At 34.3% G+C, this 26,439-nt stretch overlaps 3 protein-coding genes and 1 long non-coding RNA gene across 8 annotated transcripts in view; 2 read left to right on the forward strand and 2 right to left on the reverse strand.

The window, feature by feature from the left end:
- The window catches only part of Dad (Daughters against dpp), a 55,496-nt gene extending 47,136 nt beyond the window's left edge, over positions 1-8,360 (forward strand). For both annotated transcript variants that reach the window (XM_067358292.1, XM_012368260.2), the window contains 2 exons: positions 554-754; positions 1,416-8,360. In XM_067358292.1, coding sequence (XP_067214393.1) covers positions 554-754; positions 1,416-1,774 — 560 coding nt within the window. In that variant the 3' untranslated portion in view covers positions 1,775-8,360. The remainder of the gene's footprint in view (positions 1-553; positions 755-1,415) is intronic.
- A 734-nt stretch (positions 8,361-9,094) lies between these two features.
- LOC105672964 (synaptic vesicle glycoprotein 2C-like) lies at positions 9,095-15,594 on the reverse strand. Its single transcript, XM_067358293.1, has 10 exons — positions 15,432-15,594; positions 12,710-12,775; positions 12,388-12,549; positions 11,755-11,917; positions 11,556-11,677; positions 11,238-11,476; positions 10,972-11,150; positions 10,490-10,791; positions 9,977-10,264; positions 9,095-9,771 (listed from the first exon to the last, which is right to left on the reverse strand). Exons 1-10 carry the CDS (start codon positions 15,466-15,468, stop codon positions 9,725-9,727), a joined length of 1,605 nt encoding a protein of 534 aa, XP_067214394.1. The 5' UTR covers positions 15,469-15,594; the 3' UTR covers positions 9,095-9,724.
- A 3,614-nt stretch (positions 15,595-19,208) lies between these two features.
- mri (mrityu) lies at positions 19,209-26,023 on the forward strand. 4 transcript variants are annotated; one of them, XM_067358365.1, is made up of 9 exons: positions 19,209-19,354; positions 19,724-19,865; positions 20,696-20,821; positions 21,865-21,990; positions 22,944-22,985; positions 23,130-23,291; positions 23,945-24,216; positions 24,386-24,583; positions 25,140-26,023. In XM_067358365.1, the coding sequence occupies exons 3-9, from the start codon at positions 20,706-20,708 to the stop codon at positions 25,601-25,603; spliced, it is 1,380 nt and encodes a 459-aa protein (XP_067214466.1). In that variant the 5' UTR covers positions 19,209-19,354; positions 19,724-19,865; positions 20,696-20,705; the 3' UTR covers positions 25,604-26,023. The 4 variants fall into 4 exon arrangements, with proteins under 4 accessions (XP_067214466.1, XP_067214465.1, XP_067214467.1 ...); XM_067358364.1 differs by lacking the exon at positions 19,209-19,354 and having other exon boundaries at positions 19,445-19,865; XM_012368326.2 differs by lacking the exons at positions 19,209-19,354; positions 22,944-22,985 and having other exon boundaries at positions 19,451-19,865.
- On the reverse strand, positions 24,450-25,224 carry LOC137000839 (uncharacterized). Its single transcript, XR_010891007.1, has 2 exons — positions 25,091-25,224; positions 24,450-24,994 (listed from the first exon to the last, which is right to left on the reverse strand). It is a non-coding gene; the product is annotated as an uncharacterized lncRNA (long non-coding RNA).
- Positions 26,024-26,439: the final 416 nt, after the last annotated feature.

The following is a 26,439-nucleotide window of genomic DNA, read 5'->3' on the forward strand; positions in this document are numbered from 1 at the left end:
AATGGCTGGTAAAGATAAATAGCGAAAGGTTAGGTCATTAATACAGTTATTTCCTGCGTGCAGTTTTTAACAATGGACAAAGAATTGATTAATTGTTTCGAAGAAAACTGTCCGCTATTCAGTTATACATGTTCAAAAGAAAGTTATTGAGTATAACATTTCGTAATCCATTTGTAATACTTTTTGTAATTGTATTATTAAACATTTGGACCATAAGTGAATTGTAAATTTACTTTATTAATGTAAAAATGCTACTATAATTTGCGAAATATTACCGTTTGTGTCGCCTAATATTACAAAAATTTGGATAATTATATAAGGTTTTTAAAATATTCTATCACTTATGTAGTTTCCCATATAAAATATATTTACTACATAATTTTTGCAAAATTACATGATTTTTTATATTTACAGTATTAATTATGTAATTTGTACATTTATTATTTGTGTAAATTTACTGAATTTTTTTACAATGTGAAATTAAGTCGTTCGTGCTTGACCGAATAACGTTCTTTTTCATACTTAATCGTTTCTTTTCTCTATTTGTTTGTAGGTGAGACGGGACAAAGGGAATGGTGTACTTTGGCGTATTGGGAATTGGGCGGTCGAGTCGGTCGTCTGTATCCCGTAGAGCCGTCGACGGTTAACGTCTTTGACTCTCTTCATGACGGCGACGGTCTCTGCCTGGCGACTTTAGCCGAGAATCACAATGCACCGCCTGTGGTTCAACGTACACGCAGCAAAATCGGTCTCGGTAAGTTTTTCATTAAGGATTTTTGGGATTGGAATTTGTCTAAGGAAACATGCTTGGTTCCTTTCGTTTTGCACTTGCTTTTAAAGATTGTTGTTATTTGCGAAAGGTGTTCAAAAACGCCGAGAAAATTAAAATATTTCCTCACCTAACCTTTGCTGGTCTTCATTTGGTCTTAATCTGATCATTGTTACTGTCCATTGTTACATCCACAAATCCTTTTCTTCGTTTAATTCTTTTTGTATGGTATTGAAGGTATTTTCACAATCCTTGACCTGCAACTTTCGACAAATCTTTTTCAAGAGGTTTGAATCCGTCTAAATTTCTGGTGTTTTTTTTGGATTTTCTTTCCTTTTGTCTTGATATTTGTTTTAACTTCGTTACCATTGATCTTTATTTTATTCCAATTCTCAGTATGAATGTCGCATCCGCTCGTCCTTTCCCGTTTTCGCTTTTCGTAATTTCATCACTTCGGCATGCATTTATTGGTTTTTACTAATTTTTACGATTCTCTTATTCTCGCATGTAACAAAATTATTGCTTTTTCTAAAAAGTAAAAAATAAGAAAAAGAGTATGTTATATTGGCTATATTCTGGAAAAAAAAATTAGAATATGATAAATAGACGCAACCGGATGCCGAATAGCTTATTTTTATTATCGCAGGGCTGACGCTCAGCCAGGAAGCGGACGGCGTATGGGCGTACAATCGGTCGGACAGCCCGATCTTCGTGCACTCGCCCACCCTCGATGACCCGGAGTCGAGGACACTGCTGGTCTATCGGGTGCCGCCGGGCTTCTGTCTCAATATTTTCGACCGCGCCAAGATCTTGCAGCTTCCATACAGCGGCAGCGGCGGCGGCGGCGGTGGTGGCAACCAAGCCGCCGGCTTCGTCACCTCCGGCCCCATCGACATCAACTCCGTCCGCATCAGTTTCGCCAAGGGCTGGGGACCCAAGTACTCGCGGCAGGAGGTCACTTCCTGCCCGTGCTGGCTCGAGGTGCTTCTGGCGCCATGCAGGTGATCGTCCCCCAGGCTGGTCGGACCAAAGGGTATTGTCAAGTCTCGTCCTCAACTTGCGTCTCTTCTTCCTCCTCGTTGTCATCGTTGTTGTTGCTTGTGGGGAGGATCGGTGATAATGATGCAGCGACCGTGGCCTTTAGCTCCGTCCTAGCGAGAGCTGTGTTATCAGAAAAAGAAAAAAAAAAAGAAAAAAGAAAAAAAAGTAACGCGTGCCGGGAGCGACTGTCAGCCATCTGTGCTGGGGTCGCCCCAAACAACCCCAGCAGTCTTACCAAAGTACACGCCGTATAAGTAATACGTCTAGAGACAACGTTGTGTTCCGTTTCGTTAGTAAAGCGAAAGATAGAGAGGAACAAGCGGAGATCGATCGCGAGCGTGTTCATCGAGCGCTTATGAACGGAGGGACTCACACCGACGAGTGGTACTTTAAGATCTTTATGAAGCGTTTGATTCACGGTTCTATATTTTTGTTTTCTTTAATTCTTAAATAGACTTCTTTTTTATTTTATCGCCTAGATGTCGATGCTACTCTCGAGATTCGTGTGAGAATTTTCGACGGAGGAAGCGATGAGAGGATTCGGTCTTCCGGTAGATCTAGTCACTTGCGTTTATAGTCTGCGCACGACGGCTCACGAATTCGCGTGCGCGAATTCTAAATTCAGGGCGGAGAAAATTCTTAGTTCTATAAAGATGCAAGCACGAAGCAAGAGTAACATCAACGAGAGAAAGAAACATGTAGCTGTGCCAGACTGTGCTGCACGATTGTTTCATCAATAGGATTTTTCGAGTAATCGCTTTTATTTCGTTAGTCATTCGAAGAAGTTTTAAAGAACAGCGGATATTCATCGGCATTTAATAGTGGAAAGTTCAAAAAGAGTGTTCGGCCAATATATATACATATGTGAATGCGATTAAACATTATGAATTAAATATTATGAATATTGTAACATTAAAAATAATTTATAGAATATCCGGCTGCTTATAAGTAACTTTTAGTAAGTTATCAAGAATTACCGCGAGCTTGTTTATATACTCGTATTTTGTAGAACTTATGTTACTGACGCGAGAGATAAATTTGTATTTTAAATTAACAAATTAAACACTTTGTAAAAGATAATTTTATTTTATGTGCAATTATAATGCGCATTTATAAAACAAAAATTTTGATTGATACTTGATAATTACTCATTTACGTTTAAGTAACATTATTTCGTTTAATTAATTCTATTAAATCTCTATATGATAGCCAACATTTCAATAGCATAAGTTCTATGGCAAATTTTACGTCTTGGGAGAACAACATTGAACCAAATGACTGCGCGATTGATCAGAGTGCTAAAGCGAACGTGCCACGAGTCCTGGATGTGTTATCTCCGGTCGTCGTTCGGTGCTGTATATACGTATAAGTATATGTACATACACTGTGCCTTCCCAGCTTCCCTCCGTGGTGCAGCGCGTACTTTCGGGAAACAAATGTACGCCACGTGCCAAGCTCGTTTCGCACGAAAAATAATGCCTCCTCCTCCGGAGCTTTGTACTACAGTAATACGATGTACTGTGATAAGAGTTCGACGCAGGTCTTTTTTTCTTCCTTTTTTTACGATTGACACGTTGCGAAGCAAGTGAGACGAGAGAGAGAGAGAGAGAGAGAGAGTGCGCGAGAGTGAGAGAGAGAGAGAGAGAATGAGAGAGAATAAAGCAAAATGTTTGCGTAAAATGATTAACGAAGAAGATTCTTTACATCGGAAATGAGAAATGTATCATTAATTCTGTGAGGTCACTTTCTGATTAAAACAATTTCGACGGAGATGAAGAAAGTAGCTCTTTTTTTTTTTTTTTTTTTTTTTTCAAGACATTGCTATGTATGTCTCTGATTTCCAATGTGTGAGAACTCTTCTCGAGAAGATTGTACACGAAACGCATATAAATACAGGGTGTCTGATAATTAACACGATTGCGCTCTACCCACTCATGAGCGCGTCGTGATCAGACACCCTGTATATGTGCGGACGTTTTTTTTACATACTCTATAGATAGAAATCGAGTTGAAAGAAGGAAAGAGCGTGTTCAAAACGATGCGTTTAAATACATACGATGTAATATATACCAGTCATACGAATTCATTCACACGCGTAACACGACATACACACACACACACACATGACACACATACACCGTTTCCATTTTCACGCACACACATGTACAATTGACTGATCGACCCGTAGATTTTTTCGACCATTAGTTTACTTTCGTACTACCGCTTTTATCGACGTAAAAGTGGCTGTTACTTTGTTACGGCGATTGAGAGCTACGAGAACAATATATTGTGATGCGTATACGCCGCTTGAATGTTATATATTGATATGTAATGCAGAGACGTATACAAAAAATGTTCATAGGTAGCTGACTGTGTATATACTTGTGCGAGAGGGAGAGAAAGGGGAGATTGAGAGAAAAAGAGGAGGGAAGGAGCAAGAGTCGGGTTAGATCATCGGCGAAAATAATTGTAACGGTAATAAGAGGAATTTCGCCGGCGATTTCTTCACTTTAGGCGACTCCGACTTTGCTTTTCGTAGTCCCTTTTTCACTGCCCCCAACACGACGTGGTCGAGATCCATCCATCCGCCCCCTTTCACCGCTGCTCCGACCGAGCGCGCGTTGCTCGTGTACCACTTTGGAATGCGTTGAAAACGGTATTATATGCTGTCCGCGCGATGTAAGATGGTATTTAATGATTCACGGGGCATGTATCTGCGAAGGAAATGCGATGAAAAATAACAAAATAAAGAGTTATGTCGATGTTACCGTCTCAGGCTCGAGGTACCGATATTTGTCACTGATATTTTTCTTCATATTGTTCCCATCATTTCGATCCGGTCTGCTACAATGGTCTCTATAATATTTTGATTTTGATAAAATTGCCATAATTTGACACAGAAATTGTATGCATATAGATCAGGGTTAAAAAAATATTAAGTAGTTTTAGAAAACGCTTGAAATTGTAAGAACATTTTGTAACTCCGTGAGGGAAACAATAAAGTTTACACAGGAAACGCTTTGATGAAAATGGGTATAACATGCAACGGTCAATTTATTAATAGCAAATGTAATTCATGTTGATTTTTAGATTAGTCATTGCATATGTTAAGAGCCGTATGCATAATATGCATAATGATTCGTGCGGATATTTGTACCTCTGTGCACGCTATATCGCGCTTAAGCATCCAAAAGAGAGAGAGAGAGAGAGCGCGCGCGCGCGGCCGTCGCGCGTTAAAAACAAAAAGAGATTTACGAATGCGTACTAAAATTAATGGTAGGACCGTCCTACGACGTAAATACGACGCTACGGGAACGACCGAGCTTCTCTCCCGCGACGTGCCCGTCGCGATAAATGCGAGAGTGATTTCTCCTTCGTCTCGAGAATTTAAAGCAAGAACTTGCAACAAGTGCGAGAAAGAAAAAAAAATTAATGCGATGCAACGCCGAGAAAAACATGAAGCTTTGTGGGAGAAAGAACAGCTCGACGTTCACACAGAATACAGAAAGTTCAAGTTTGCAATAACAAATCTAATTAATTTATTAGAGAAAGAGATGAAAAAAGTAAGTGTTGCGTTTATTTCGTGGACTTTGTTTTCTGTCTGTCTCCAGACACTGTCTCTCGCGGAAAACTTTAAATTAATTTTTGAATTTCTTGACTTTTGTGTAATAGAGAGAGCTGTCGTTGCAATTGTATTTTCTGTCAACCTCACTGACATTCTTCATACCATTCTGCCTTTCGTCTTCTTCGGAATGTCCGTAGATACAGAAGCGTTATTTGTAGATTGTATATAGTACAAAATGCAGAGGAATCCGAGTAAAGAGTTTTCGTAAATTTTTGCAGCGTAATGAAATTATGAAAAATACGGCTACACTTTACATCGATCCGAAGTTAACTTGAAAGGGAGCTCAGAAGTGAATAATGTAACATATATCTGCGGTAAGGATTTTTTTCAAACAAGAAGGGCTAAATACATCTGTTGTGTACATTCGTAAACTGCGTGAAACGTTTCTGCATTTCGACTGAAACATATATTCACTTAATGCATGGATTGTCTTCTTTCACTCTACCTCTTCGTTCTGCGTTATTTCTCCTTTCATCTCCTTCGCGCTTCGCTGTCTTTATCCTTTTTTTCGTCTTTCTTATTATATCTTAACGTTGTGTTTTATTTTCTGGATTTTCAAGACTACTTGCAGCAAAGTGAAAATGATATTCGAGCATTCTTTTTCATTTTCAAGATATATTACTGTTTTTTTTTTAATTTGCAAGGAATCGTGTTCGATAATTTTGGATACAAAAATAAATCTACGTCGAGTCCGCGTTGATGTAATATCGCTTTTGTTCTTTTGCTATTTAATAAGGGAAATTATGCCGGCAAAATGACTGTCTATTCGAAGCGCGTCAAACAAGACTGACCTTTCCGACTAAGAATAACTTATTCTTACGCCTGTCCGTTGCGAGATTAATCTCAAACGAAACGATTGGCTATCGTCAGTAAAAGAGCCGGCCACTTGTTACCGTTTCTCTCGGGCGACGCGACGTGCCATTATCCAATAGTAGTAATAGCGAGAGTAATAACACTAATATTAATGAACGACAATTAGAGCCGCGTTTTCTAGCGTCTACTAACTCTTAACTGCAATCGGCCGACCGACCACTCCACGTGTCTGTGGGCTAGGTTTAAACGATCTTTAAACCATAGACATGCAATACGAAAGTTCCTCGTTAGCGAGATTAGATGCCTTCGACTCGTGAATCTCATTTAATTAGTTGTCAATCATTGCGTGTCGAGTGCGATTAGAATTTTTTGCGTGTGGAGAAAAAAATGCATAATAATAAAAAAGTCGGAGGAATTTGTCAATTTCGGAATATTCGAGCGAACGGAGTGAAGGGCAAAATTGTGCGAGGGAACGAACGCGAATGAAGGCAACTAATTTCCCTATAAGGACTCTACGTCTGTGAAACATAGTGCCTTTACATAGCCGTTCACTATTACATTAAATTAGAGTTTAGAACGAGAGACTAGCGGTTATCACGCGTATCGGTAAAAAAAATGCCGTTATCGACGAGTGCTTGAAGCATTTTGTCGGCAATCGATATTATTGCCCGTCTTCAAAAGAATAACCCCTCCTCCTCTGCTCGTACGTGTCTTTCCTCTTTCCAAATTTGTTGATCATTCTCACTTCTTCATTTTAGATTAACGATGTATAACGGATGGACTGAATTTTGATAGGAAACAAAACGAAAAAGAATTTCGACGTATTTAGACGAATTTTTTATTCCTACCGTGTCCTGCGTTCTAGACATTTTACGCCCGTTAGGATGTAATGAATAAACGAATAGTGCCTTACCACGAAATATTGTGCTTTTTCGAAAGTTCAAGTAGTCGGAGAGTAATGGAACACGCTCTGAGATATGGGCGATTTGAGTTTTTCTGATCGCGGACGCGCGCCTGAAATTGTAATCCTGCAGAATTGATAAGAAAAGTTGTTCTTCACCATCCTGTCTACTTATCGATATCGACTGACTTCTGGCGCATTAAAAGTTGATCGTTCCGTCGGAAATCAACATTACGATTTCATCGACGAATTTAGAAACTTGGATTAACTTGAAAGATATTTATATTCTTTTTCTCATTTGCGTCGGAATTAGGAAAAATTCTCGAAGAACCATAGATACACGATAATGATATTTCTAAAGAATTTCATTTGGAGAATATAATTCCAGCGTATACAAATTTTTGTATGTTTAATATAATTTTATATATGACGTCGAGTTTATACATAATATTTTTAAGAGTATATATATGATATACGATCTCATTTTAATAATCAAATTATGAATCATTTACGTGTATCTTTCGTTTATTGTAGCGGCAGTTTCCAAATTCGTCGATATGGAAACGACGATGTTCGACGATCGCTCGCATGATTTCCGACTCGGAGTTTAATTCATGAGACGAGTAATCGTTCAGCACGTTGTTCCGTTTTAAGATTCACCGATAATGTTTAAGGATAAAAGAGTCTTTTCGATCCGGCACCGCGATTCCTCATTTTCGAATCACGCGCAATAAAATATACGCAACAAAGTATCTATAAATATATATGTAGTACACGTGTAATCGGTGCAAAAGGAGTGCACAACGAAGGATCGAAAAGAAAAATGAAAGAAACCCTACTGTATATACTGTACATAAGGTGTGTACGTGCGCGCGTGCATACGCATACATTATACATACTATGTATATATTATGTATTATGTCGGCGACACAACGTTAATAATAATAACGAATGGTAATAACGGATAATAATAATAATAATAATAATAAAGAAGCAGATATTGAGTAAGTGCGAATAGCGAAATAACGAAATAACGATATTATTAGGTACCTCCCGAGAACTCACAATATTATTTTCACTATCATTGTATTTGATTCCGAAATGAGAAGTAAAACGTTTACTAAGCGACGATCGTGTATCGAAGATCAAGGAAATCCTCTCCACTCATTTTTACGAGAAAAGAAACAAATATATGAAATTGCAGATTTGTATCTCACGCGTTCTTAATGATTAATCACCAGTCATCAATACCACGTCCTATTACGAATCTCTTTATGCCGCATATATCTCGCCATCGTACACATAGAAATATTATTGTACATATAATATTCCTGAGGCGTCTGCTACAGTAAAATTTGCTTTACAAATTTATAACGAGTACTTATTTGTTTATTATTAACAAAAATAACATAAAAAGCACTTGTGTCAAAAATCATGTTTCAAAAATGCAAAATATACTTGGAAAGATATGTTTAACTCGAGTTCTAACATAATTATTGTCTAACAAAATAATGTAAATTTTAAAACATTTACCATGCATAGGACTTTTCCGAAAACGATATATTTCTAAGAAAGTCGATTGACTGCTAAATCATTTTTTCTATATATTTCTATATTGATTTCTATTTTTAACGATAAATTTATATTTTTGCGGATATCTAGCGTTTGCAGCAATGCCGCTAAGAGAGCGCGGTTAATGCATGCTTGATAATAGGCATGCTACAAACATCGGGTGATTAAATCCTGAAACTCCTGCGGGGCTTCTTAGGAAACGGCATTTAATTCGTTTCGCCAGGAGCTAGCAAATAAATATTTTCCACTCGGCGCACGTTGATTGCTGCGCAATTTATTATACATTAGTTTTGTCCAATCGATACAGCGCAACAGTAACATTTTCTGATTTGTTTTCGTATTTTTATGCGAAATTATACCGACAAAATATCTCTTTCCTTGATCATAATTTTATTTCTGACGTTTTTACATTATCGCAACGAAGATGGATCGCTCATTACATTTCCTCGTCGTTGCGTGCAAAACACGCGTCCAAGATCACGCAGCGCATTATATGCAGCACGTGTATATAATACAACATACATAAATTAATAAATACCTATTAGAATAATTATTTACAAATAGGCACGATTTAATCGAAGTAATCAATTTTCGATATCAAATCGAAATCAGAATGATCATGAAGAAATTTATATTAATTACAAATTCATATAAGAGAAAATTAACACTTATTATTTAATTAAATTAATATTAAATATGCAACTTTTCAAACTTTTTATAAAATTTGAGAGATTTTAAAACTAAATTTTTCCAACTATATAAAATGTTCTAATTTAACGTGAACATCGTTTGTATTATTGATTGAATGTAAAAGGCATTTTCATATGCCATCAACAAGATAAAACTAAGAAAATTGAGTCAATCGATGTTCATAATATTTACAGATCAATAGATCACTTCATGATAAATTCTAAAAACACAACTCACATATAAATAATCAATACCTAATATTTCATCCAACACTTTGATTTCTTCTTAGATTAAACATATTTGTTCTTCTCTTTCACTTCTTCTCTTTGCTCGGAATTAAGAAAGATAGTAGTCCGCCAACTGAAAACGATTAATCGATATATTTTCATTATTCAAATCACTATTTGATTCTAGTAATCTGTTATCGATTTTATTGCATCGAAGCTTTGAGAAAAATATTTCCATAAATTCCATTAAAAAAGGAAGTGTGACAAAAGCAGTCACAGTCTTTTGAAAGTATTAATGATACGTGACTTAAAATTTTCCCGAGGTAAACTATACTTACATAAGGTGACACCGCCTAGTAAAAATATCGGGATCTCGCAGCTGAGGTCCAGCAACATGCCGAACAGCAGATTGCTTACCACCGCGCCGGTTCTTCCCAAGCATACCATCATGCTTATCGCGGCGGCGGATACGTGCGTGGGGAAGATGTCGACCGCCACGCTGGTAAGCACAAAATTCGCTGTGGCTGCCATCACAGAGAAGACGCATGCCGCTATGAGAATCTGCAGCGAGGACTTGACGAAGTAGATACCGAAACCAGCGATGCCAGTCAGCATCATTGTGGTCACTGGAAAAGAGAAGTCCGTTGAGAATTATTCTTGTTAACAAAATATCGGAGATTAAACAAAATAATAATTTAAGTACATAAATAATTTTATTTTAGATGTACAATTATGAATAGCATTATGGAGAAAAATACAGTATTATAACTAAGAGAATGTCCTTCTGAGTATTGTAAATATTTTTAATTGCAATTCAAATTAAATATGCCGCTATCAGAAACAGCACTCACCCGGCATTGTTCGAGTGCCGACCCGATTTGCCAAATATCCGGAGGCGGCATTACCTAACAGACAAACGGCGTTGATCGTCATAGAGTTAATAAACACCCGTTCGTCGATGTGCGGCTCGCACTTTGTGGTGATTCCGTTCGCCAAAAGGACGAACGGCTCTTCCAGAACGGTGTAATTTGTTACGGTGTACTGCGTTTCGCGTATCAGCTCGCAGACTGACACCGACGCGTTCGGATGCCATTGGTGATAATTCTCGAAGCGATTGAACAGTTCCGGCTGCCAGAGACTAAAGCCGTAGTATCTAAATACAAAAATCAACTCCATGGAAAAATGTCTTTTTATATTAGCAATGCATTTTCGATTGTTATCAGAATATTACGATAAAAATAATTACATAAAACTATTTATTGACACATGAAGTCAATAAATATTTTTTAAATGGAAATAAAAATGTGATTTTTTAAGATGAAGAGAAACTCACCCGAACATATTCGTGAAATAAAGCGTCCACAGGAGGATGCAATACTTTAGGAGAGGTGGCGATGAAATGGTACGCAGTTGCCACCAAATATTCTTCAACAACTCCGTCAGCACGTCCGAGGAAGACGGTGCTTCGCCTTTTTCCACTTCGAACACAGCGTCGGAAAGGATTTCCTTCACCTGATTGAAAAGAAGAAGTCAATATTACATTATTTGCATTTAAATCTAATAATGTCATTTCGGAAGTAAAAATTATTGCATATTTACCGGAAACTCGCTTTTATCGCGTCCTGTGTTTATCGCGTAGATCTGTTGGAGAACCGCGAGAGCTTCGTCGGTCTTGCCTTGCGACACCAGGTATTTCGGGCTTTCGGGATATGTGTAAGTTACCACGGCTATAATGAAAGTCGGCAGACTGATCACGCCGAGGAACATTCTCCAGGACTTATAAGTAATGATACCGATATCGAAGGATATCGGCAGTGGAATGATAATCCATGCTAAACCTGAATAAATCAATAAGTATCAATAAATTAGCACATATATAATACATAGACGTTTAAGCTGAGGGAAAGAAATTATTACCAGGCAATATCATCCAAGCGAGAGTGAAAAAGAAACCCAGGTAGCAGATGCTCTTTGCTCTGTATCTCTCCGCGTGAAATTCGCCGAGGAACATATATACTAAGGAGCCGGGTGCGCCCATTCTAAAAATGGACAAAAAATTTAATAAAAGCACTCTATTAAAGACTATATTACATTCGATGTCTTATCTTATACTCACAAGAATCCGCTTATAATTCTGAATACTAGGAATAGTTCGAAGTTTGGCGAGAAGCTTCCGATCAACGACAAGATACTGTCTGAGAATAAAGTTAGCAAGAGAATATTTCTTCTTCCATAAGCGCCTGCGAAGACACCCCAGAAAAGTGCACTGATTGCCGAACCTGAAGTGATCGAACACATATAAAAACTGTTTTTGGATGACAAAATATAATGAAGTCAATAGCGACTATTTTAATTTATAAAAATTTATTTACAGCATAAAGAATTGAATTATACTTTTTTTCGCTGATAGAATCTTGATTGAATTACAAATTATTTTTAATTAATAAAATTTAATTGTGAATATGCGGTGATAAGAAGTGAAGATTTGCGTGAGAGGAAGAGGGGGGATTAAATTTAATCATTGCCGCACAAAAATCGCCTGCATAGATAGAGTTTCTTCGTTAAAATAGAGAGATTTTAATATCAATTTCTGTGATGAATTATTAAAGCAAATCTTGAAAATAGGGAAATTTAAAATATTTATTATTTAAAAATGCCAAAACATTTGAATGCAAATGCAAATATAATAAGTTTAGGAAACTTTGCAATTTAAAGGTTTAGATTTCAGAAATTTTATAATTTTACCTACCTATAAGAAATGCGACGTTTAACAACCCTTTTTCCTCAGATCTCATGTTTAGATCGCATTCGGCTGACGGCAAAATATACGCGTTCGCTCCGTACTGACAGCCGACACAGACGAACATAATGCCGCAAACCAGAAGACAAGTGTACTGATATTTTCCGTTTCCTAAAAATAATTATAAATAAATTTAATTTAAAGAAATTATAATAGGTATCTGTGCTTTTGATTCGCAGTCTTTTTTGTTTTTTTTTTTATTTTTTAAGAATTGCGTAATTATAATTTACAATTTGTGCGATTATAAATCAATAATGCAACGAAGATTTACCGCATATCTCCATTGCTTTCTCGAAGTCCGCAGTTCCTTCTCTGAGTCCATCGTGGTTTTCTTTTTCTGCAAAAGAAAGTCGCCTTGAATCAATTTATCGAGAATATTCTTTGATAATACTTTATATGATATGTAAAAATAGATTGAATTTACAAAGCCTGAGATATCCGTAATTTGCATCATGAACACGTTTTTGATTATATTTGATCATTATGTCCACGTGTACGCAAAATATCGCGCAAGAATTCGCACAAGAATTGAGCGAAAAATAAATGTTTTATAAACAGGCATTTGTGATCCATTAACGTTTTTTTTTTTTCAATCTTTCGGATAAACGCGAAGATATGTCACGGAAATTGATTACGCACGTCAAAATCTACTTACTTCCATGCATTGTGTAATTGAAACAATATGCATGATGTGCGTATTTCGTAATAATGTTTGCGACCCACTTATGAATTTGGCTATAATTCGCGTGGTTAAATGTATAATTTTAGAAAAAAGTATTAGAAATAGAAAATCGGAATGAAGTAAATAAACAAATGTCAATAGTCATCGGATTACACAAGTGTATACTTATTATAGTGTTCATTATTCAATTCAATATCGATCGATAAGAATTTATCGATAATTTTTATCGATTGATAAGAATTACAGCACGCATCATCTCGTTTGCTCCTCAACCAAAGTAAATCTTATCTATAACATTTTATACGATACTCGATCACATCCCATTCTCATCCTGAAATTCTTACACGAATTATCATGTCAAAATTGAAATAATTTTATAATAATGATTATATAATATTAAACCGCTTCAAATATATTTAAAAAAGTTTTCAATGCATTGTGCATGCAGTTATCAATTTTCGAAAAAAATTTTATTGATTGCGCAACTTGTAATGACGATGCTTTTTTCAGTTATTTTCTTAAATTTTTAAATCTCTAAAACTACTTCAGTGAATTTTACCGAGGCTCAAATGTGCAAAAATATTGATTTGAAATAGAGAGAACTGATGATAAGATTTACGCGGATTACTAGAATCATAGCACCTTGTTGCTGTCTTAAGCGCAATGATAGCAATAATTGATCTTAATGAATTGGACGAGTTCATTACATTCCGCTGAAATGTACGAATCAGGATCCTCGCGAACATAGGGGATGTCATTATTCGAACACTTTAAATTTATTTATAATTAAAAAGTTCAATTCTTTAGACTATAAAACAAATTTAAATTAAAATATTATTGTGTGCTAATAGAAATTCTGTGTAAAAATTGTGATAAAAAGTTAAAAAAGACAAATTAACAATTTTCACACATTATAAAGAATAAAAAGAATATAATAAGAAAATACACAAATTTTTAATTGATTCAAAATCGATGTGCAATCGATTTCGAATAAATTACTGTAAGATGCGCTTTATTTCGTCATTCATATTTGTTGAAATAAAGCCACGTATATTTTCATGTTTGCTGCAGACGTCATTTTCCCAATTGTTTAATGTAAACATAAATCGGGGAGCTGGGTGTTCACGTAAGACCACTTTTGTGCACGCGCTTTTCTGTCTCGCGTCACAATGTCAATAATTATCTTCTTTATAGTTTATCTTTATGTGTCATCAATACTTTGTCACGGCAGATTTAACTATTTTTTAAACTCCAATTATTTTAATAATTGGTATTTTTTTCTCAAAGACTTCTATACATAATAAAGTGCAGTATAAATATGCAGCATGAATTGGCGCAAACTACACTTAAGTATTATCGTACTATGAAACGAAAAATGCAAACATAAAAGCGACGTGAGACTAAATGGTGAAAAGCACGCGCGGTTAACAAAGAACCTCGCCGGCGCGGCTTTAATCAACCGATTACACGTAAAGTGGCGAATTAAAGGATAATTAAAGGCGTAATTGCGCTTTGCCATTTCGGAGGAATCGATGGCGCAGCTGTTACATTACATCTTGTCCGGTGATATTTTATTTGAGCGGCTTATAACACAAAGAAAAGGAAAATGTGTACCTAAATAGAAAGAAAATATTTTTGAAAGCACTCTTAAATGAAAATTTTTTAACCATTGTTTAAATAGAAACAGAATTGAAAGAATTGATTATTCACTACTAATTATCTCGCTAATTGTTCGCGAAAATGAGTATTTCTATGAAATTAAAAATGTTACATCGTTGATGATGATGATGAGAAAAGTTACGAAAATGTTCTTTGTTAAAAAATGCAGAAATAAGATTTCTTAATCTTTTTCTTATTACACGTAAGACCTCTTAATCTTCGCTTTTCTATTCGCGTAGAAAGGCAAACCGAAAACTTGGCACCAAGTAGAAACGATAAGATGCGAAATGCAAATGATATTATCGGGGCAGTTATGAAGAACCAAATTTAAATCAGTTGGCGATATAACCTCACACACACATAGAAGCGTGAATCCGTGCCAAACGAGGAAATAAATTTAAGATGGATTCAACCCCCTAGCATCGAGATGAAATCTCACAGACTCCTGCTACAAATGCTTCCCAAATTTAATTTTAATTCTCAAGATCAATTAAAAATCTCGATGTTAATATTGAGTGAAATTTAAGCTTGTTTTTCCGGAATTTTAGATCGATTTCAAATATTTAATTTAAACAATATAAATTGCACTACGAATCTCTTCTTCAATTTTGTGGAAAATGCACTGGCAAAAATATATAAATTGCAGACTGACCTACTGAAAGGGAGATGGTGGAGACGCGGCTGACCATGGTGCAGCGACCTGAAAAATTTCCAGGACAAAGCCCAAGGCTACAACAAGCGCAACTTCTTATATCGCGCGGCGAAGAAGCCTATTCTGCGACTGCCGATCGTAGATGGTGTAGTAACGTCGTACCGCCTCCCTTGGTCGCTGCACGTCGTTCGTCGATGACGATGGATCAACACATCGACCGAAGTCGTCGTCGCAGCGTTTTAAATATTAGGTATGTCATGCGCGGACGCGCGAATAGGCGCGATCCGAAAATCCTTCCCCACTTTTCCCGTCGATTGCACGATCGTCACGGGGGTCGACAGCTCGTCGTTCCACGCGTCGTGCACGTATTTTTTGATAACACATTAATCAAATATGCTTATTAACTCTATTATCAGAAACGTAAGCAAAACATAACAGGAATTTGGAAATAATGTGCTAAAAATAAGAGGATATTTTCAATTAATTTGGAAATTATAAAAGTCCCTTTTGACTTTCCTTCGTTTTATGTGACTCGAATATGCATTAAATCTGTAAAAATGTGTCGTGATATTATGTTATCGACATTTGTAAGAATTAATTTTTGAAGACTCTTCAGTCTTGCGATCGTTTTCAATGTTTATCAAGTATATTTATGTTTCAAGCAAAGCTCAAAACAGAATGTATACAAAACATGATGAAAACTTCCTTTTTTTATTTCTTTGTCTTTTTTTAATCCAATATCAAGCTGCGAGCAATCTCAAATTACACATTGTATTATTTTACATTAAATTATTTTTTAAATAAAAGAATCATTTGCTCAAATCAAGAGAGGAAAGATAAGAAAGTTTCAGGAAACTTGTGATTTCTCATTAACGCCGAATTTCGAATCGACGCATTTAACGTTCTCTTCTTCTTTATACTCATGCGTCATTAACTCTGCCTGAATAAAATGCTTTTCTAATTCAAATAAGACTTTAAAAAAAAAAACACGTCTGTTCACGTAAATCATCGTGTGTGGCAAAAATCACGTGTCGCAAAAGAACTTCGAAATTAAGAGATACACACGACGGCAGGAAAGTCGTTTTGATCCATTTGTGTAATTAACTCGTTATTCCAATTTGCTTTTACGTCGATGAGTTATGGAGAGCATGTCAGGTGGAAAAGTCAATCCGCGCGTGATCGATCGAATAATATTTGTCTTAATTGTAGATGAATCAATTTGTTCCGCAATGATGATGGCCACCGACGGCGAACATTTTATAAATAATCGCATTCGTGACCGTGATCTCATTCAGGGTGCAGTCCGTCTTATGTATTCCTCCGCGGCTTGTACTTTTCCAATATATTCCTTTTTGCACGCTTCCTAAGCTTCCTTCGGCAGGCTCTATTTATTATTTACTCTGTCGCTCTATAATACTAAACGCAACTGTTAAAGATTGCACAATAAACGCTTCGGGGCATTCGCTACACTTGTATGGAGCGCACTCTTAATAGTTCTCACGTCCTGATCGTCTTAATTACAAAAAATCGCTTTACGTGGCACAGATACGCGCATCGGGGAAAGAATAATTTCTCGGAAACGTGAATTTGCACTGTGTAAATTTATATTATGTTAATGCATTATACTCAGATATGTTTATAAGTATATAAATCGATTAATTATATCGATAGATTTCAAATTAAGTTCGTGTAAAGCAATGGATTTCTAAGAATGTCAATACAAAGATTTCTGCACGATTGATTTTATTGTATCTGTAATTAAAAAAAAAGACTATTTTTGGAGCGACACCTGTTCTTAAACACACCGCAGACTTTGTACTTACAACAATGAGAAGGTGTGTACGCGCATTGTGCATATAGCTATGTCTCGGCCGGGACGATGTGAGCAATTATAAGAATGTTTGTCGTGGGTGCGGTTCTTCTTTCATTAAGGGAACCAGAACCCTTAAAGAGCGAAAAATTGACATATGTTCGTTGACCTGAGAATTAGGACCGAATCGATGTCCTATCCAATTTCCGTTATTTATGACTGTTCGTATACTTACATGCATAATTCTTTTACATGCGGTAGAAATATAATCGAAATTAAAAATTACAAAATTACACATAAAAATATAGAAGTCAATAACATCAATACAAAAAGTGATGTCTTTTTAAAAAGATTTTCAGAAATGTCTTAAAAATAAAATATATACTTTTGGCTTACATATTTATAACAAAGATTTCAAAAATTTATTGAACAAAATGTCAAACATAAAAACATAAAATTTCATTTATATGCTAAATATGAAATTATGTATAATATTATTTGCATAGATGTCAGTCATAATTAACATTTTGTTTTATAGATACTATTATAGTATATGTCTGACGCAAGTTTACATCTTGATAAAAGTATATTTTTTCTAAAGATAATTTTGTTTCAATACTTTTTATTTTATCGACAAACGTTTAATACAAGTTGCTGAATTGTTGTTACTAAGTTTCAAGAGATAAACTTAGATGGCAGCTATTTGCATAAGTCTAACCTTCGGTAGGATACGTAGAGCTCTATAATGCCCTATCTACACCGAAGGATGATCTTGCTTGTGGCTCATCCGAGCGAGTAATGTAGACCAGTGCTCGGAATTAGTCTGAACATTTCAGCCGATTTCCGTGGTATACGCCTCCTTTCCTCTCCTTACCGCGCGCGCCGCAGCCGCTAGGGCCAGCGCCGCCGAGCGTTAGGAGCGACACTATCTGATTATGAGTGGGTTCTTCTCCCTATTTATTAAAATTTAAAAAATGTATTAAAATTTATTAAAAATAAATTTTTTATTTTTAAATTTATTAAGTGGAAATATTTCAATAGATTTCTATGTCACCCATGAGGTACTAATACTGACACGTTTTTCAAAAAGTGGTTTTTATCTACATTATTGCATCAATTGTTCATTCTCATAAAAGGCCAAGAAAATCTAATTAAGAAAATCTCTTTTATATATATTTTTTTTTAAATTAAGAATTTATTTTTATCTTTAGTGGAATAGGTCTACGGGGGAAACCACTTAAAAAAAAAACGCGTCAGCATTAGTATCTCATGGGTGACGTGGAAATCTATTGAAATATTTCCACTTAATAAATTTAAAAATAAAAAATTTATTTTTAATAAATTTTAATACATTTTTTTTAATTTTAATAAATAGGGAGAAGAACCCACTCATAATCAGATAGTGTCGCTCCTAACGCTCGGCGGCGCTGGCCCTAGCGGCTGCGGCGCGCGCGGTAAGGAGAGGAAAGGAGGCGTATACCACGGAAATCGGCTGAAATGTTCAGACTAATTCCGATCATTTCGCCTTCAGTGTGATTTTCAATGTGTTTCAATGTGTTTCAATGCGTCTACATTACTCGCTCGGATGAGCCACAAGCAGGATCATCCTTCGGTGTAGATAGGGCATAAGAACCAATGTAGTTATCGGCAGGGTTTAAAAACTCCTATTGTTCTCTTTAGTATCAGCAGAGAGAAGCCTGAGAGGGGCCATGCCATTGTTTTTCGTAAGACGCTTTTTCTAGGCCGTACACTAGCGACGCGTACATCCATTTTACAGTCTGCCTGGAACTACATGGTCACATCCATTTACCGGGATAGTAAAAGAGTCCTGGTTGGTTCATGTCCGTGTTACATCCACAATTTATTGAACAGAAATACGTCTCGCATATAGATATAAATTATATCTATATGTTATAAATTGTATCTATATATAAATTATATCTATATGCAAGACGTATTTCCATGTAGTTCCAGGCAGGCTGTAAAATGGATGTACGCGCCGTTAGTGTACAGCCTAGAAAAAGCGTCTTACGAAAAAAGGCAGCGTGGCCCCTCTCAGGTCTCTCTTTGGTGATACCAGTATCAGTGTTGCAGCGCCCTCACTGAGTGATAAGTACTGAACTATTTATACATATATATATATATACTGGAATGGGCATTGAATCGCTTGTCACAAGCCGAGAGAGAACTATAATGTGGGGTTAGGTATCCTTCTACGTACAGTCAACTTCAAAGCTTTTGACTGTTGTTTGGCGGAGTAGAAGGTAGTAGTGTACAATACCTACGAATCGAACATATAAATTTTTTGGCTTGTTGCACTATCAATGATGTGCGCATGCGTATGAGCGAGACACCAAGCCCCACAAATCTATCTATCTCAAGCTCGCTGTCCGCCAACGTACGTAGCATGACAGTGCCCATTCTAGTATACATATATAGTTCAGTGGTGACAAGGCTCATAGACGAGAACTAATCTTTATAGTGTGTATGAGAAAGTGACTGTATTCGATTCATGGAATTGTTAGTAAGTTAATCTATAATCGTCCTGATTTGTACGATCTGGAGACTTGCAAATTGAGGAAAATCTTAAAACAGCTCGGCTGGTTCTTGTCAATCTCGCACTCGTAAGTATGATCATTAATTAGTATTGTACAAAATTCTGTTAACGCAAATAGCAAGGTTAATTTCGAAAAACAAACTGGGAAAATTGAAAGCAATGACAATTGAGAGACTCGTTTGATGTGTCTATTTTAAACTTTATTTTACACTTTATAGGCAAATAGGCAGAATTTAAATTTTTTCATTGATTTCGGCAGAATTTAATATTACATATTATTGAATACAATTTACAAATAATAGTTAAAATCGTTACCTAATACCATAAGAGGAATAATACACTGTTAAACAATTGAGGTTAGGATATTAATTGAAATATGTATAGATAGTGTACTAAATAGACACACTGAGTATATATAATGTGTGTCACTGGTCTATTGCAAAATATTTTTTCGAAACAGATTGGTTATTAGATCATATAATGAAAAATCACTGCTGTCATACATGTATTGATGTTGGACCCTTATGAGAATCGATGTGTCACATATATGTGATGTTTAGTAGTGAACGTGTTAATAAAAATCCTGCATATGAGTCCTATATTTTAAGTTGAATTTTTAGTACAAAATGAAGATTGAATAATGACTCGAATTTATTTACTGATATTATATCTAATACATTATCTTCTAGAATTTATTCCATTGTTTTATAAAGACTGCTATTTTGACAAAATTTTTACTTTATACCTCAAAATATAGATATATTATTTGATGATTCCAATTCATATTCGTGACTTTAACTTGGTAGTTTATTTTCTATGGCGCAATTTTATATTACAAATTATGAATAGCAAATTACAAAGATTTATCTATGTGTATATACTTTCTGTTTTTGTCAGGTGGTCTGACATGTCAAATCTACCAGAGTGCATTAATTATGTGCAAGACAGCAGCAGCGATACAGAGACTGATTACAAGGAGACTGATGGAAGAGGAAGACATCGCATATACAAAAATAGACTAAGGTAAACTGCATCCAAACCGAAGATTTTTACACAGATGTAGAGTCAGTGACATGAAAAGCCTATGGGGTAATTCTTAATGTAGATTCAGTAATGCCTGCATTGAAATTATTTTTTTATCACAAAGAAAAGAACATTATTATTTACAATAAAGAAATTAATTAATTTTGGCAGATAAATTGCAGATTAAACTCCACTGTTCTATTTGAACAAAGAGAGTTAATTTTTATTTTAGTTCTTATGATATCTTAGATCTCTCAGCATGTATATAGCGCATCTTAGATTAATCCTTACCAATTTTTGTTACATGCATGCGAATTATTCTTCACATAAATCTAAATGCATTTTGCTAATTGAAATTAGAAGTTAATTAAACTTGTGCACAATTCTTAGCTGAAAAATTGCATACAAATTATATTTTTAATATATATATTTATATATCAATACTTTTTATATGAATATTATTGTATGTATTATTATGAATATATTATTGTTTTTTTTACGCTTCAAAGAAATTATATAATATTATCAATTATTGTCTTGTCATTCTGTCTAAAATTTTTTATGCTTTTTTTAAAATCCTATAATTAGTATAATCTCTTTGAAGCAGGCATTCTGATCACACTTGTAGTCGTATTTTTGACTGAACGTAATATGTTTTATAAAATTTAGTTTTCCATAGGCATTATTTCAGATAGGCACGCAAAATGGACGTCAAACAAAACATGTTTATTACCGCGTTATAAGGATTATTTTTATGCGCTAATTACGCAAGAATTTGGATCTTTCTAAATGGATATTGAACTAGAATTTCACAATTTAATGTTATCCCATGTTATCGACGTGCAAAAATAGATTTTACAATTTAAAGTCTATTTTGTTTTACCATGGGAATTTAACTTTAATGATACTGTAATGTATTTCGTGAGATGTATATGGAATAGAATGTTCTAGGAGCAACAAACTCGCATAAAGTAGACATATCACAGCTGCTTGTGTAGTAAGCGATTAGTATAAGATTACGTGGTTGTTCTGTGCATGTATAGTTGTGGTGGCTCGTCGAAGCCGAAATCTTGTCTGGTACAGAGGGACAGCAGCGGCGATCGGCATTGTCATTCTTTCAATTCTGGCAGAAATTCACACGACATGAGTCTCACAAATCAAAATAACAGGTAAATGCGCGGAAAAATTAAAAAAAAGTTTTTATATATTTATTTCTTTCTAATTTTTAACAATACGAATTTTATTGAATAGAATTGGAAATAATGAAAAAGCTAATAAGTTTGTAATGATATCGATTATAAGTTTTATTGGTTATTATATATATTTTATTGATATTTCAATTACTATCATTTTGAAAGTTTATTTGCTCAATATTACTTCTAATAAGTAATATTTTCATTTTTTCTGAATGACTTTTAGAAGAGTTAATGAAAAACTATATACTTTTCTTTTTTTAATAATATATAATTGCAGTTTAATTTAATATTTTATATATTGCTAAAATCATAATTTATGTTGTAAAATATTTTAAATACAACCGATTACTAACTGAGATTAATATTTTTCTAAGAAATTTTTGATACAATAAAATTCAAATTAATATATAAAGACATTTACTTCTTCAAAAATTATATTATTAAATAGGTTTTTATATAATAATATTTATATATATTATTCTACAGTGAGAAATACTAGAATTTATCATTTAAAACTTATTGAATATTGATTTAATGAAAAAATATTTAAGTAAACGTTAAAATATTTTAAAGAGGCTGCGTATTGGTCATTTGAATTTTTTCTTAGATTGAGACAATAAAGTTCTAAAGATCATCTTAATTTTTTTAACGTAGTGAAAAGCTTTATGGAATGTATATTTTGTCTTTGATATTTTCATATTATTACATAAATTATTTACCATTGTCTACATATATACTTTTGATAATGCAAATTACTTTATATTTTAATTACTTGTTTTAAGTAAGGAATAATTTTTATTTTTATTTTATACTTTATTTTAATTGAATAATTTACTATAAATATTTATTTTAATTAATCATGTATTTTTTATTTGGTAAAATTTTTTAATATTTTGCTTTCAATAAATGCAATATCTCGAAATCAGGCGACCAGGCCTCGTGTTGTGCGTGTGTGCGCAATTTGCAAGGTAGGTCTTTCAAATTGCGTTAGTTTTACATTACTGTATGTATTACTAAGTATGTTACTAAGAATACCTTAGTTCCCTACAAACAAAAATACACGATGTTGTATATTTTTTTTAATTAAGGAATGCAATTTATCTTTTTCTCAGGATTCGTTCAAACATCGGAGTGGCCAAACAAAATCAAAATCAAAGCCAAAACAATAGCAGAGATAGCATGATATCAGGGGCGTTGACTATGAGTTCTACTACTGGAATTAACAATCAGCCAGCCAGTGATGAAAGGATTACTCTCATTGTCGACAACACCAGGTATTAATAGAAATGTATTAATATAATAAATTAATGAAATTTGTATTAATATTATACAGGGTGCTTCGTATAATTTAACTATCTGAAATATTTCTATTTTTTTTATAATACAAAAAAATGTTTGAGGAAAAAGTTGCATTGATCAATGACACATTATTACATGAATTAAAGCATTACTTTAAAATCATACAGCAATTGTAGTGTTGCAATGTTATAACTACAAAATAGTAATGTACGGTATATTTCATTGTTAATTAAATTTTCCAAATTGTATCACACATAAGGGTAGTAATATATATAAATAAAAATAAAATACTTTAAGATAACTACAAGCATGTAAATTAATTTGGCATTATCAAAAAAAGGTTTTTATCACTGTTCACACTACGTAATTTACCAAAAAAATTATAAAAGTAAAACTTTCAAACTTTATGAACTCAATACAAGCTGATTTAATATACAAATGAGTAAAGAATATATGAGTAATGGGTTTTTAATAAATAACTAACTAAACAAATCACTTATATAATATTATGATTTATATTAGTTTTGATAAAATGCAACATTTAAGTTCTGAGACATATAAGTTCCTTTTTAGAAGATCTATATCAATTTTAGTACCTTTTTTTCTAACTTTTTCCTTATTGTTTCAGATTCATTGTTGATCCAGCTTTGTTTACAGCGCATCCCAACACTATGTTGGGTCGCATGTTTAGCTCGGGGGTGGAATATGCCCAGCCCAATGAACGCGGTGAATATGAGGTCGCCGACGGTATCTCTGCTATGGTATTTCGCGCCATTTTAGAATATTATAAGGGAGGAATAATTCGATGCCCACCGACTGTAAGTGTTCAAGAACTAAGAGAGGCCTGTGACTATCTGTTGGTGCCTTTTGATGCTAGCACTGTAAAATGCCAGAATCTTAGTAAGTAGTTTTTTATATACTAATTCTTATTATTTTATCAATTATGATGAAACTTATATTTTAGTCTATTGTATACACAAAAATTGTTATACACAAAAATAATTTATTCTTGATCTTGATTTACTGTAGGAATTTTGGAAATTAAAATATTGTGGATTTATTGTCATAGGAGGATTGCTGCACGAGTTGTCGAATGAGGGTGCACGCTGTCAATTTGAAGTATTTTTGGAGGATTTAATTCTACCACTTATGGTAAACAGTGCACGGCGCGGCGACCGCGAGTGTCACATCGTTGTCTTACTCGAAGACGATGTTGTCGATTGGGATGAGGAATATCCGCCCCAAATGGGTGAAGAATACTCTCAAAGTAAGTAAACAGTAAATAGTAACTATTTGTAGTAAGAATTAGATTGAACAAAGAACTGGGATTTAGTTATAATTTGTCATCTTTTGAGATAAACGTTCACTATATAAAAATATCCAAATGAGACTTTAAAATGTTTCATCGTACATAAAATAGATACATACAATTTTTCTTTTTCAAAGAAAAATTAAAAAATTAAAATTTATTGGATCCCAGATTGATATTTCAAGATTAAACATATACACACAAATACTTCATGATTTTATTAAATTGTAATTTAATCTGTTTTTTGCAATCATCAAAAATCTATCACATCAAACATTAAGATATCATTATTCACTTTAGTTTTTTTTCCTCCTTAAAATGATGAGACATGCCTTTTCTATTATGCCATCCAAAATTTATAATTTACATCTGCAAAAAAAATTTTTTTCCAAAGTCAGAGATCTATCAAAAATTCCAATAAGGTGATTTTTTTTCTTTACTGCATTTTCTGAATATTGTCCAAACCTCAAATATCGATGACCTCACATTATTCTCTTTCTTTTTTTATTTTCAGCTGTCAACAGTACGGCGATGTATCGTTTTTTCAAGTACATCGAGAATCGGGATGTGGCCAAACAAGTAATGAAAGAACGCGGCCTGAAAAAAATTCGTCTAGGTATTGAAGGTTATCCGACTTACAAAGAGAAAGTGAAGAAACGTGCTGGTGGTCGCGCCGAAGTCATCTACAACTATGTTCAGCGACCTTTTATTCACATGTCCTGGGAGAAGGAAGAGGCTAAAAGTCGCCATGTTGATTTTCAATGCGTAAAATCCAAGTCAGTGACAAATCTCGCGGAAGCCACTGCTGATCCAGTTCTGGATGCTGCTGGAAATCCTATGCTTCTTCAGGCTGCTGAAGGAGCAGTCGCTCAATCGGAAGTGGTCGGGCTTCCTATGGGTTCGGATGCTGATATGGACGGACCAATGGGATCTGGCGATCAAGATTTAGGTCCGCTACCACCTGATGATCTACCTTGAAGGATAGAAGTAGATCACGGTAGAGTTCAAAGAATCCTGAAAAGAATTCTAGAATCAAATTTTAAGAAAATCTTAAAGAAAATTCCAAAAAGCTCTTGAAGACCACCTAAGGAAAACTTTTTTAATAAGATTTTGAAAAGAATCTAGAAGAAAGCGCTTTGCGAAAAATTATGAAGACGATTTTATAAGTAGTATGTTTGAAAAGGACTCTGACAAGTACTCTAAGGAAAGTATTGAGGATGATATTGGCAAGAAATCCTGAAGAGTATTTCACTCTACATTCAACTTTGACAACTTTTTAATGCAAGAAAATCAAGCACTGGACTCTGAAAAGTGGGGTATTTCAGACTCTAGAAAAACTAAAATGTATTTAAATGTATTTAATTTCTTAAGAAATAAATTTTTTATTACTCAGAATAATATTTATAAACGAACAGTTGAATTTACCTAAAGATTATATCCAAGTTTTTTTAGAATTTAAGACTAAATTCAAGACTGTTTAAATTTTTAATTGCCACATTAAGTTCACGATTTGAAATTCCAAACTTTCGACTATTTTATACAGGGTGGTTTACGGAACTGGACATCAAATACCTCACTCAAAAATTTCAAATAACTCGTGAAATATTTATTTTTTGAGCACCTTATCCTAATACTTTTATACATAGATTATTCGAAAAAGTCTATTTATGTAAAAAGAAATATATAATTCAATTTTAAAATTGCAATTGGACTTTTCTGGTGCACCGTTGCACTTCAGAAAAAAAATAAGTCGATAGAAAAATTTTTCATGTTATACTACTTAACTTTTGCCTCTACCATTTTTTTAATCTTCA

This window comes from Linepithema humile, chromosome 6 (genome assembly GCF_040581485.1).
Source record: "Linepithema humile isolate Giens D197 chromosome 6, Lhum_UNIL_v1.0, whole genome shotgun sequence".
Classification (NCBI taxonomy): Eukaryota; Metazoa; Arthropoda; class Insecta; order Hymenoptera; family Formicidae; genus Linepithema; species Linepithema humile.

Excerpts from the sequence above, each read along its gene's own strand:
- LOC105672964 (XM_067358293.1), bottom strand. The coding sequence starts at position 15,468 with ATGGTCAGCCGCGTCTCCACCATCTCCCTTTCAGTAG. Across the intron at positions 12,550-12,709 it reads GAAAGCAATGGAGATATGCG|GAAACGGAAAATATCAGTAC; the intron begins GTAAATCTTCGT and ends AATTATTTTTAG. Across the intron at positions 9,772-9,976 it reads ACTAGGCGGTGTCACCTTAT|TTGGCGGACTACTATCTTTC; the intron begins GTAAGTATAGTT and ends AATCGTTTTCAG.
- mri (XM_067358365.1), top strand. The coding sequence starts at position 20,706 with ATGTCAAATCTACCAGAGTGCATTAATTATGTGCAAGACAGCAGCAGC. Across the intron at positions 21,991-22,943 it reads CTCACAAATCAAAATAACAG|GCGACCAGGCCTCGTGTTGT; the intron begins GTAAATGCGCGG and ends TCTCGAAATCAG. Across the intron at positions 24,584-25,139 it reads GGGTGAAGAATACTCTCAAA|CTGTCAACAGTACGGCGATG; the intron begins GTAAGTAAACAG and ends TTTTATTTTCAG.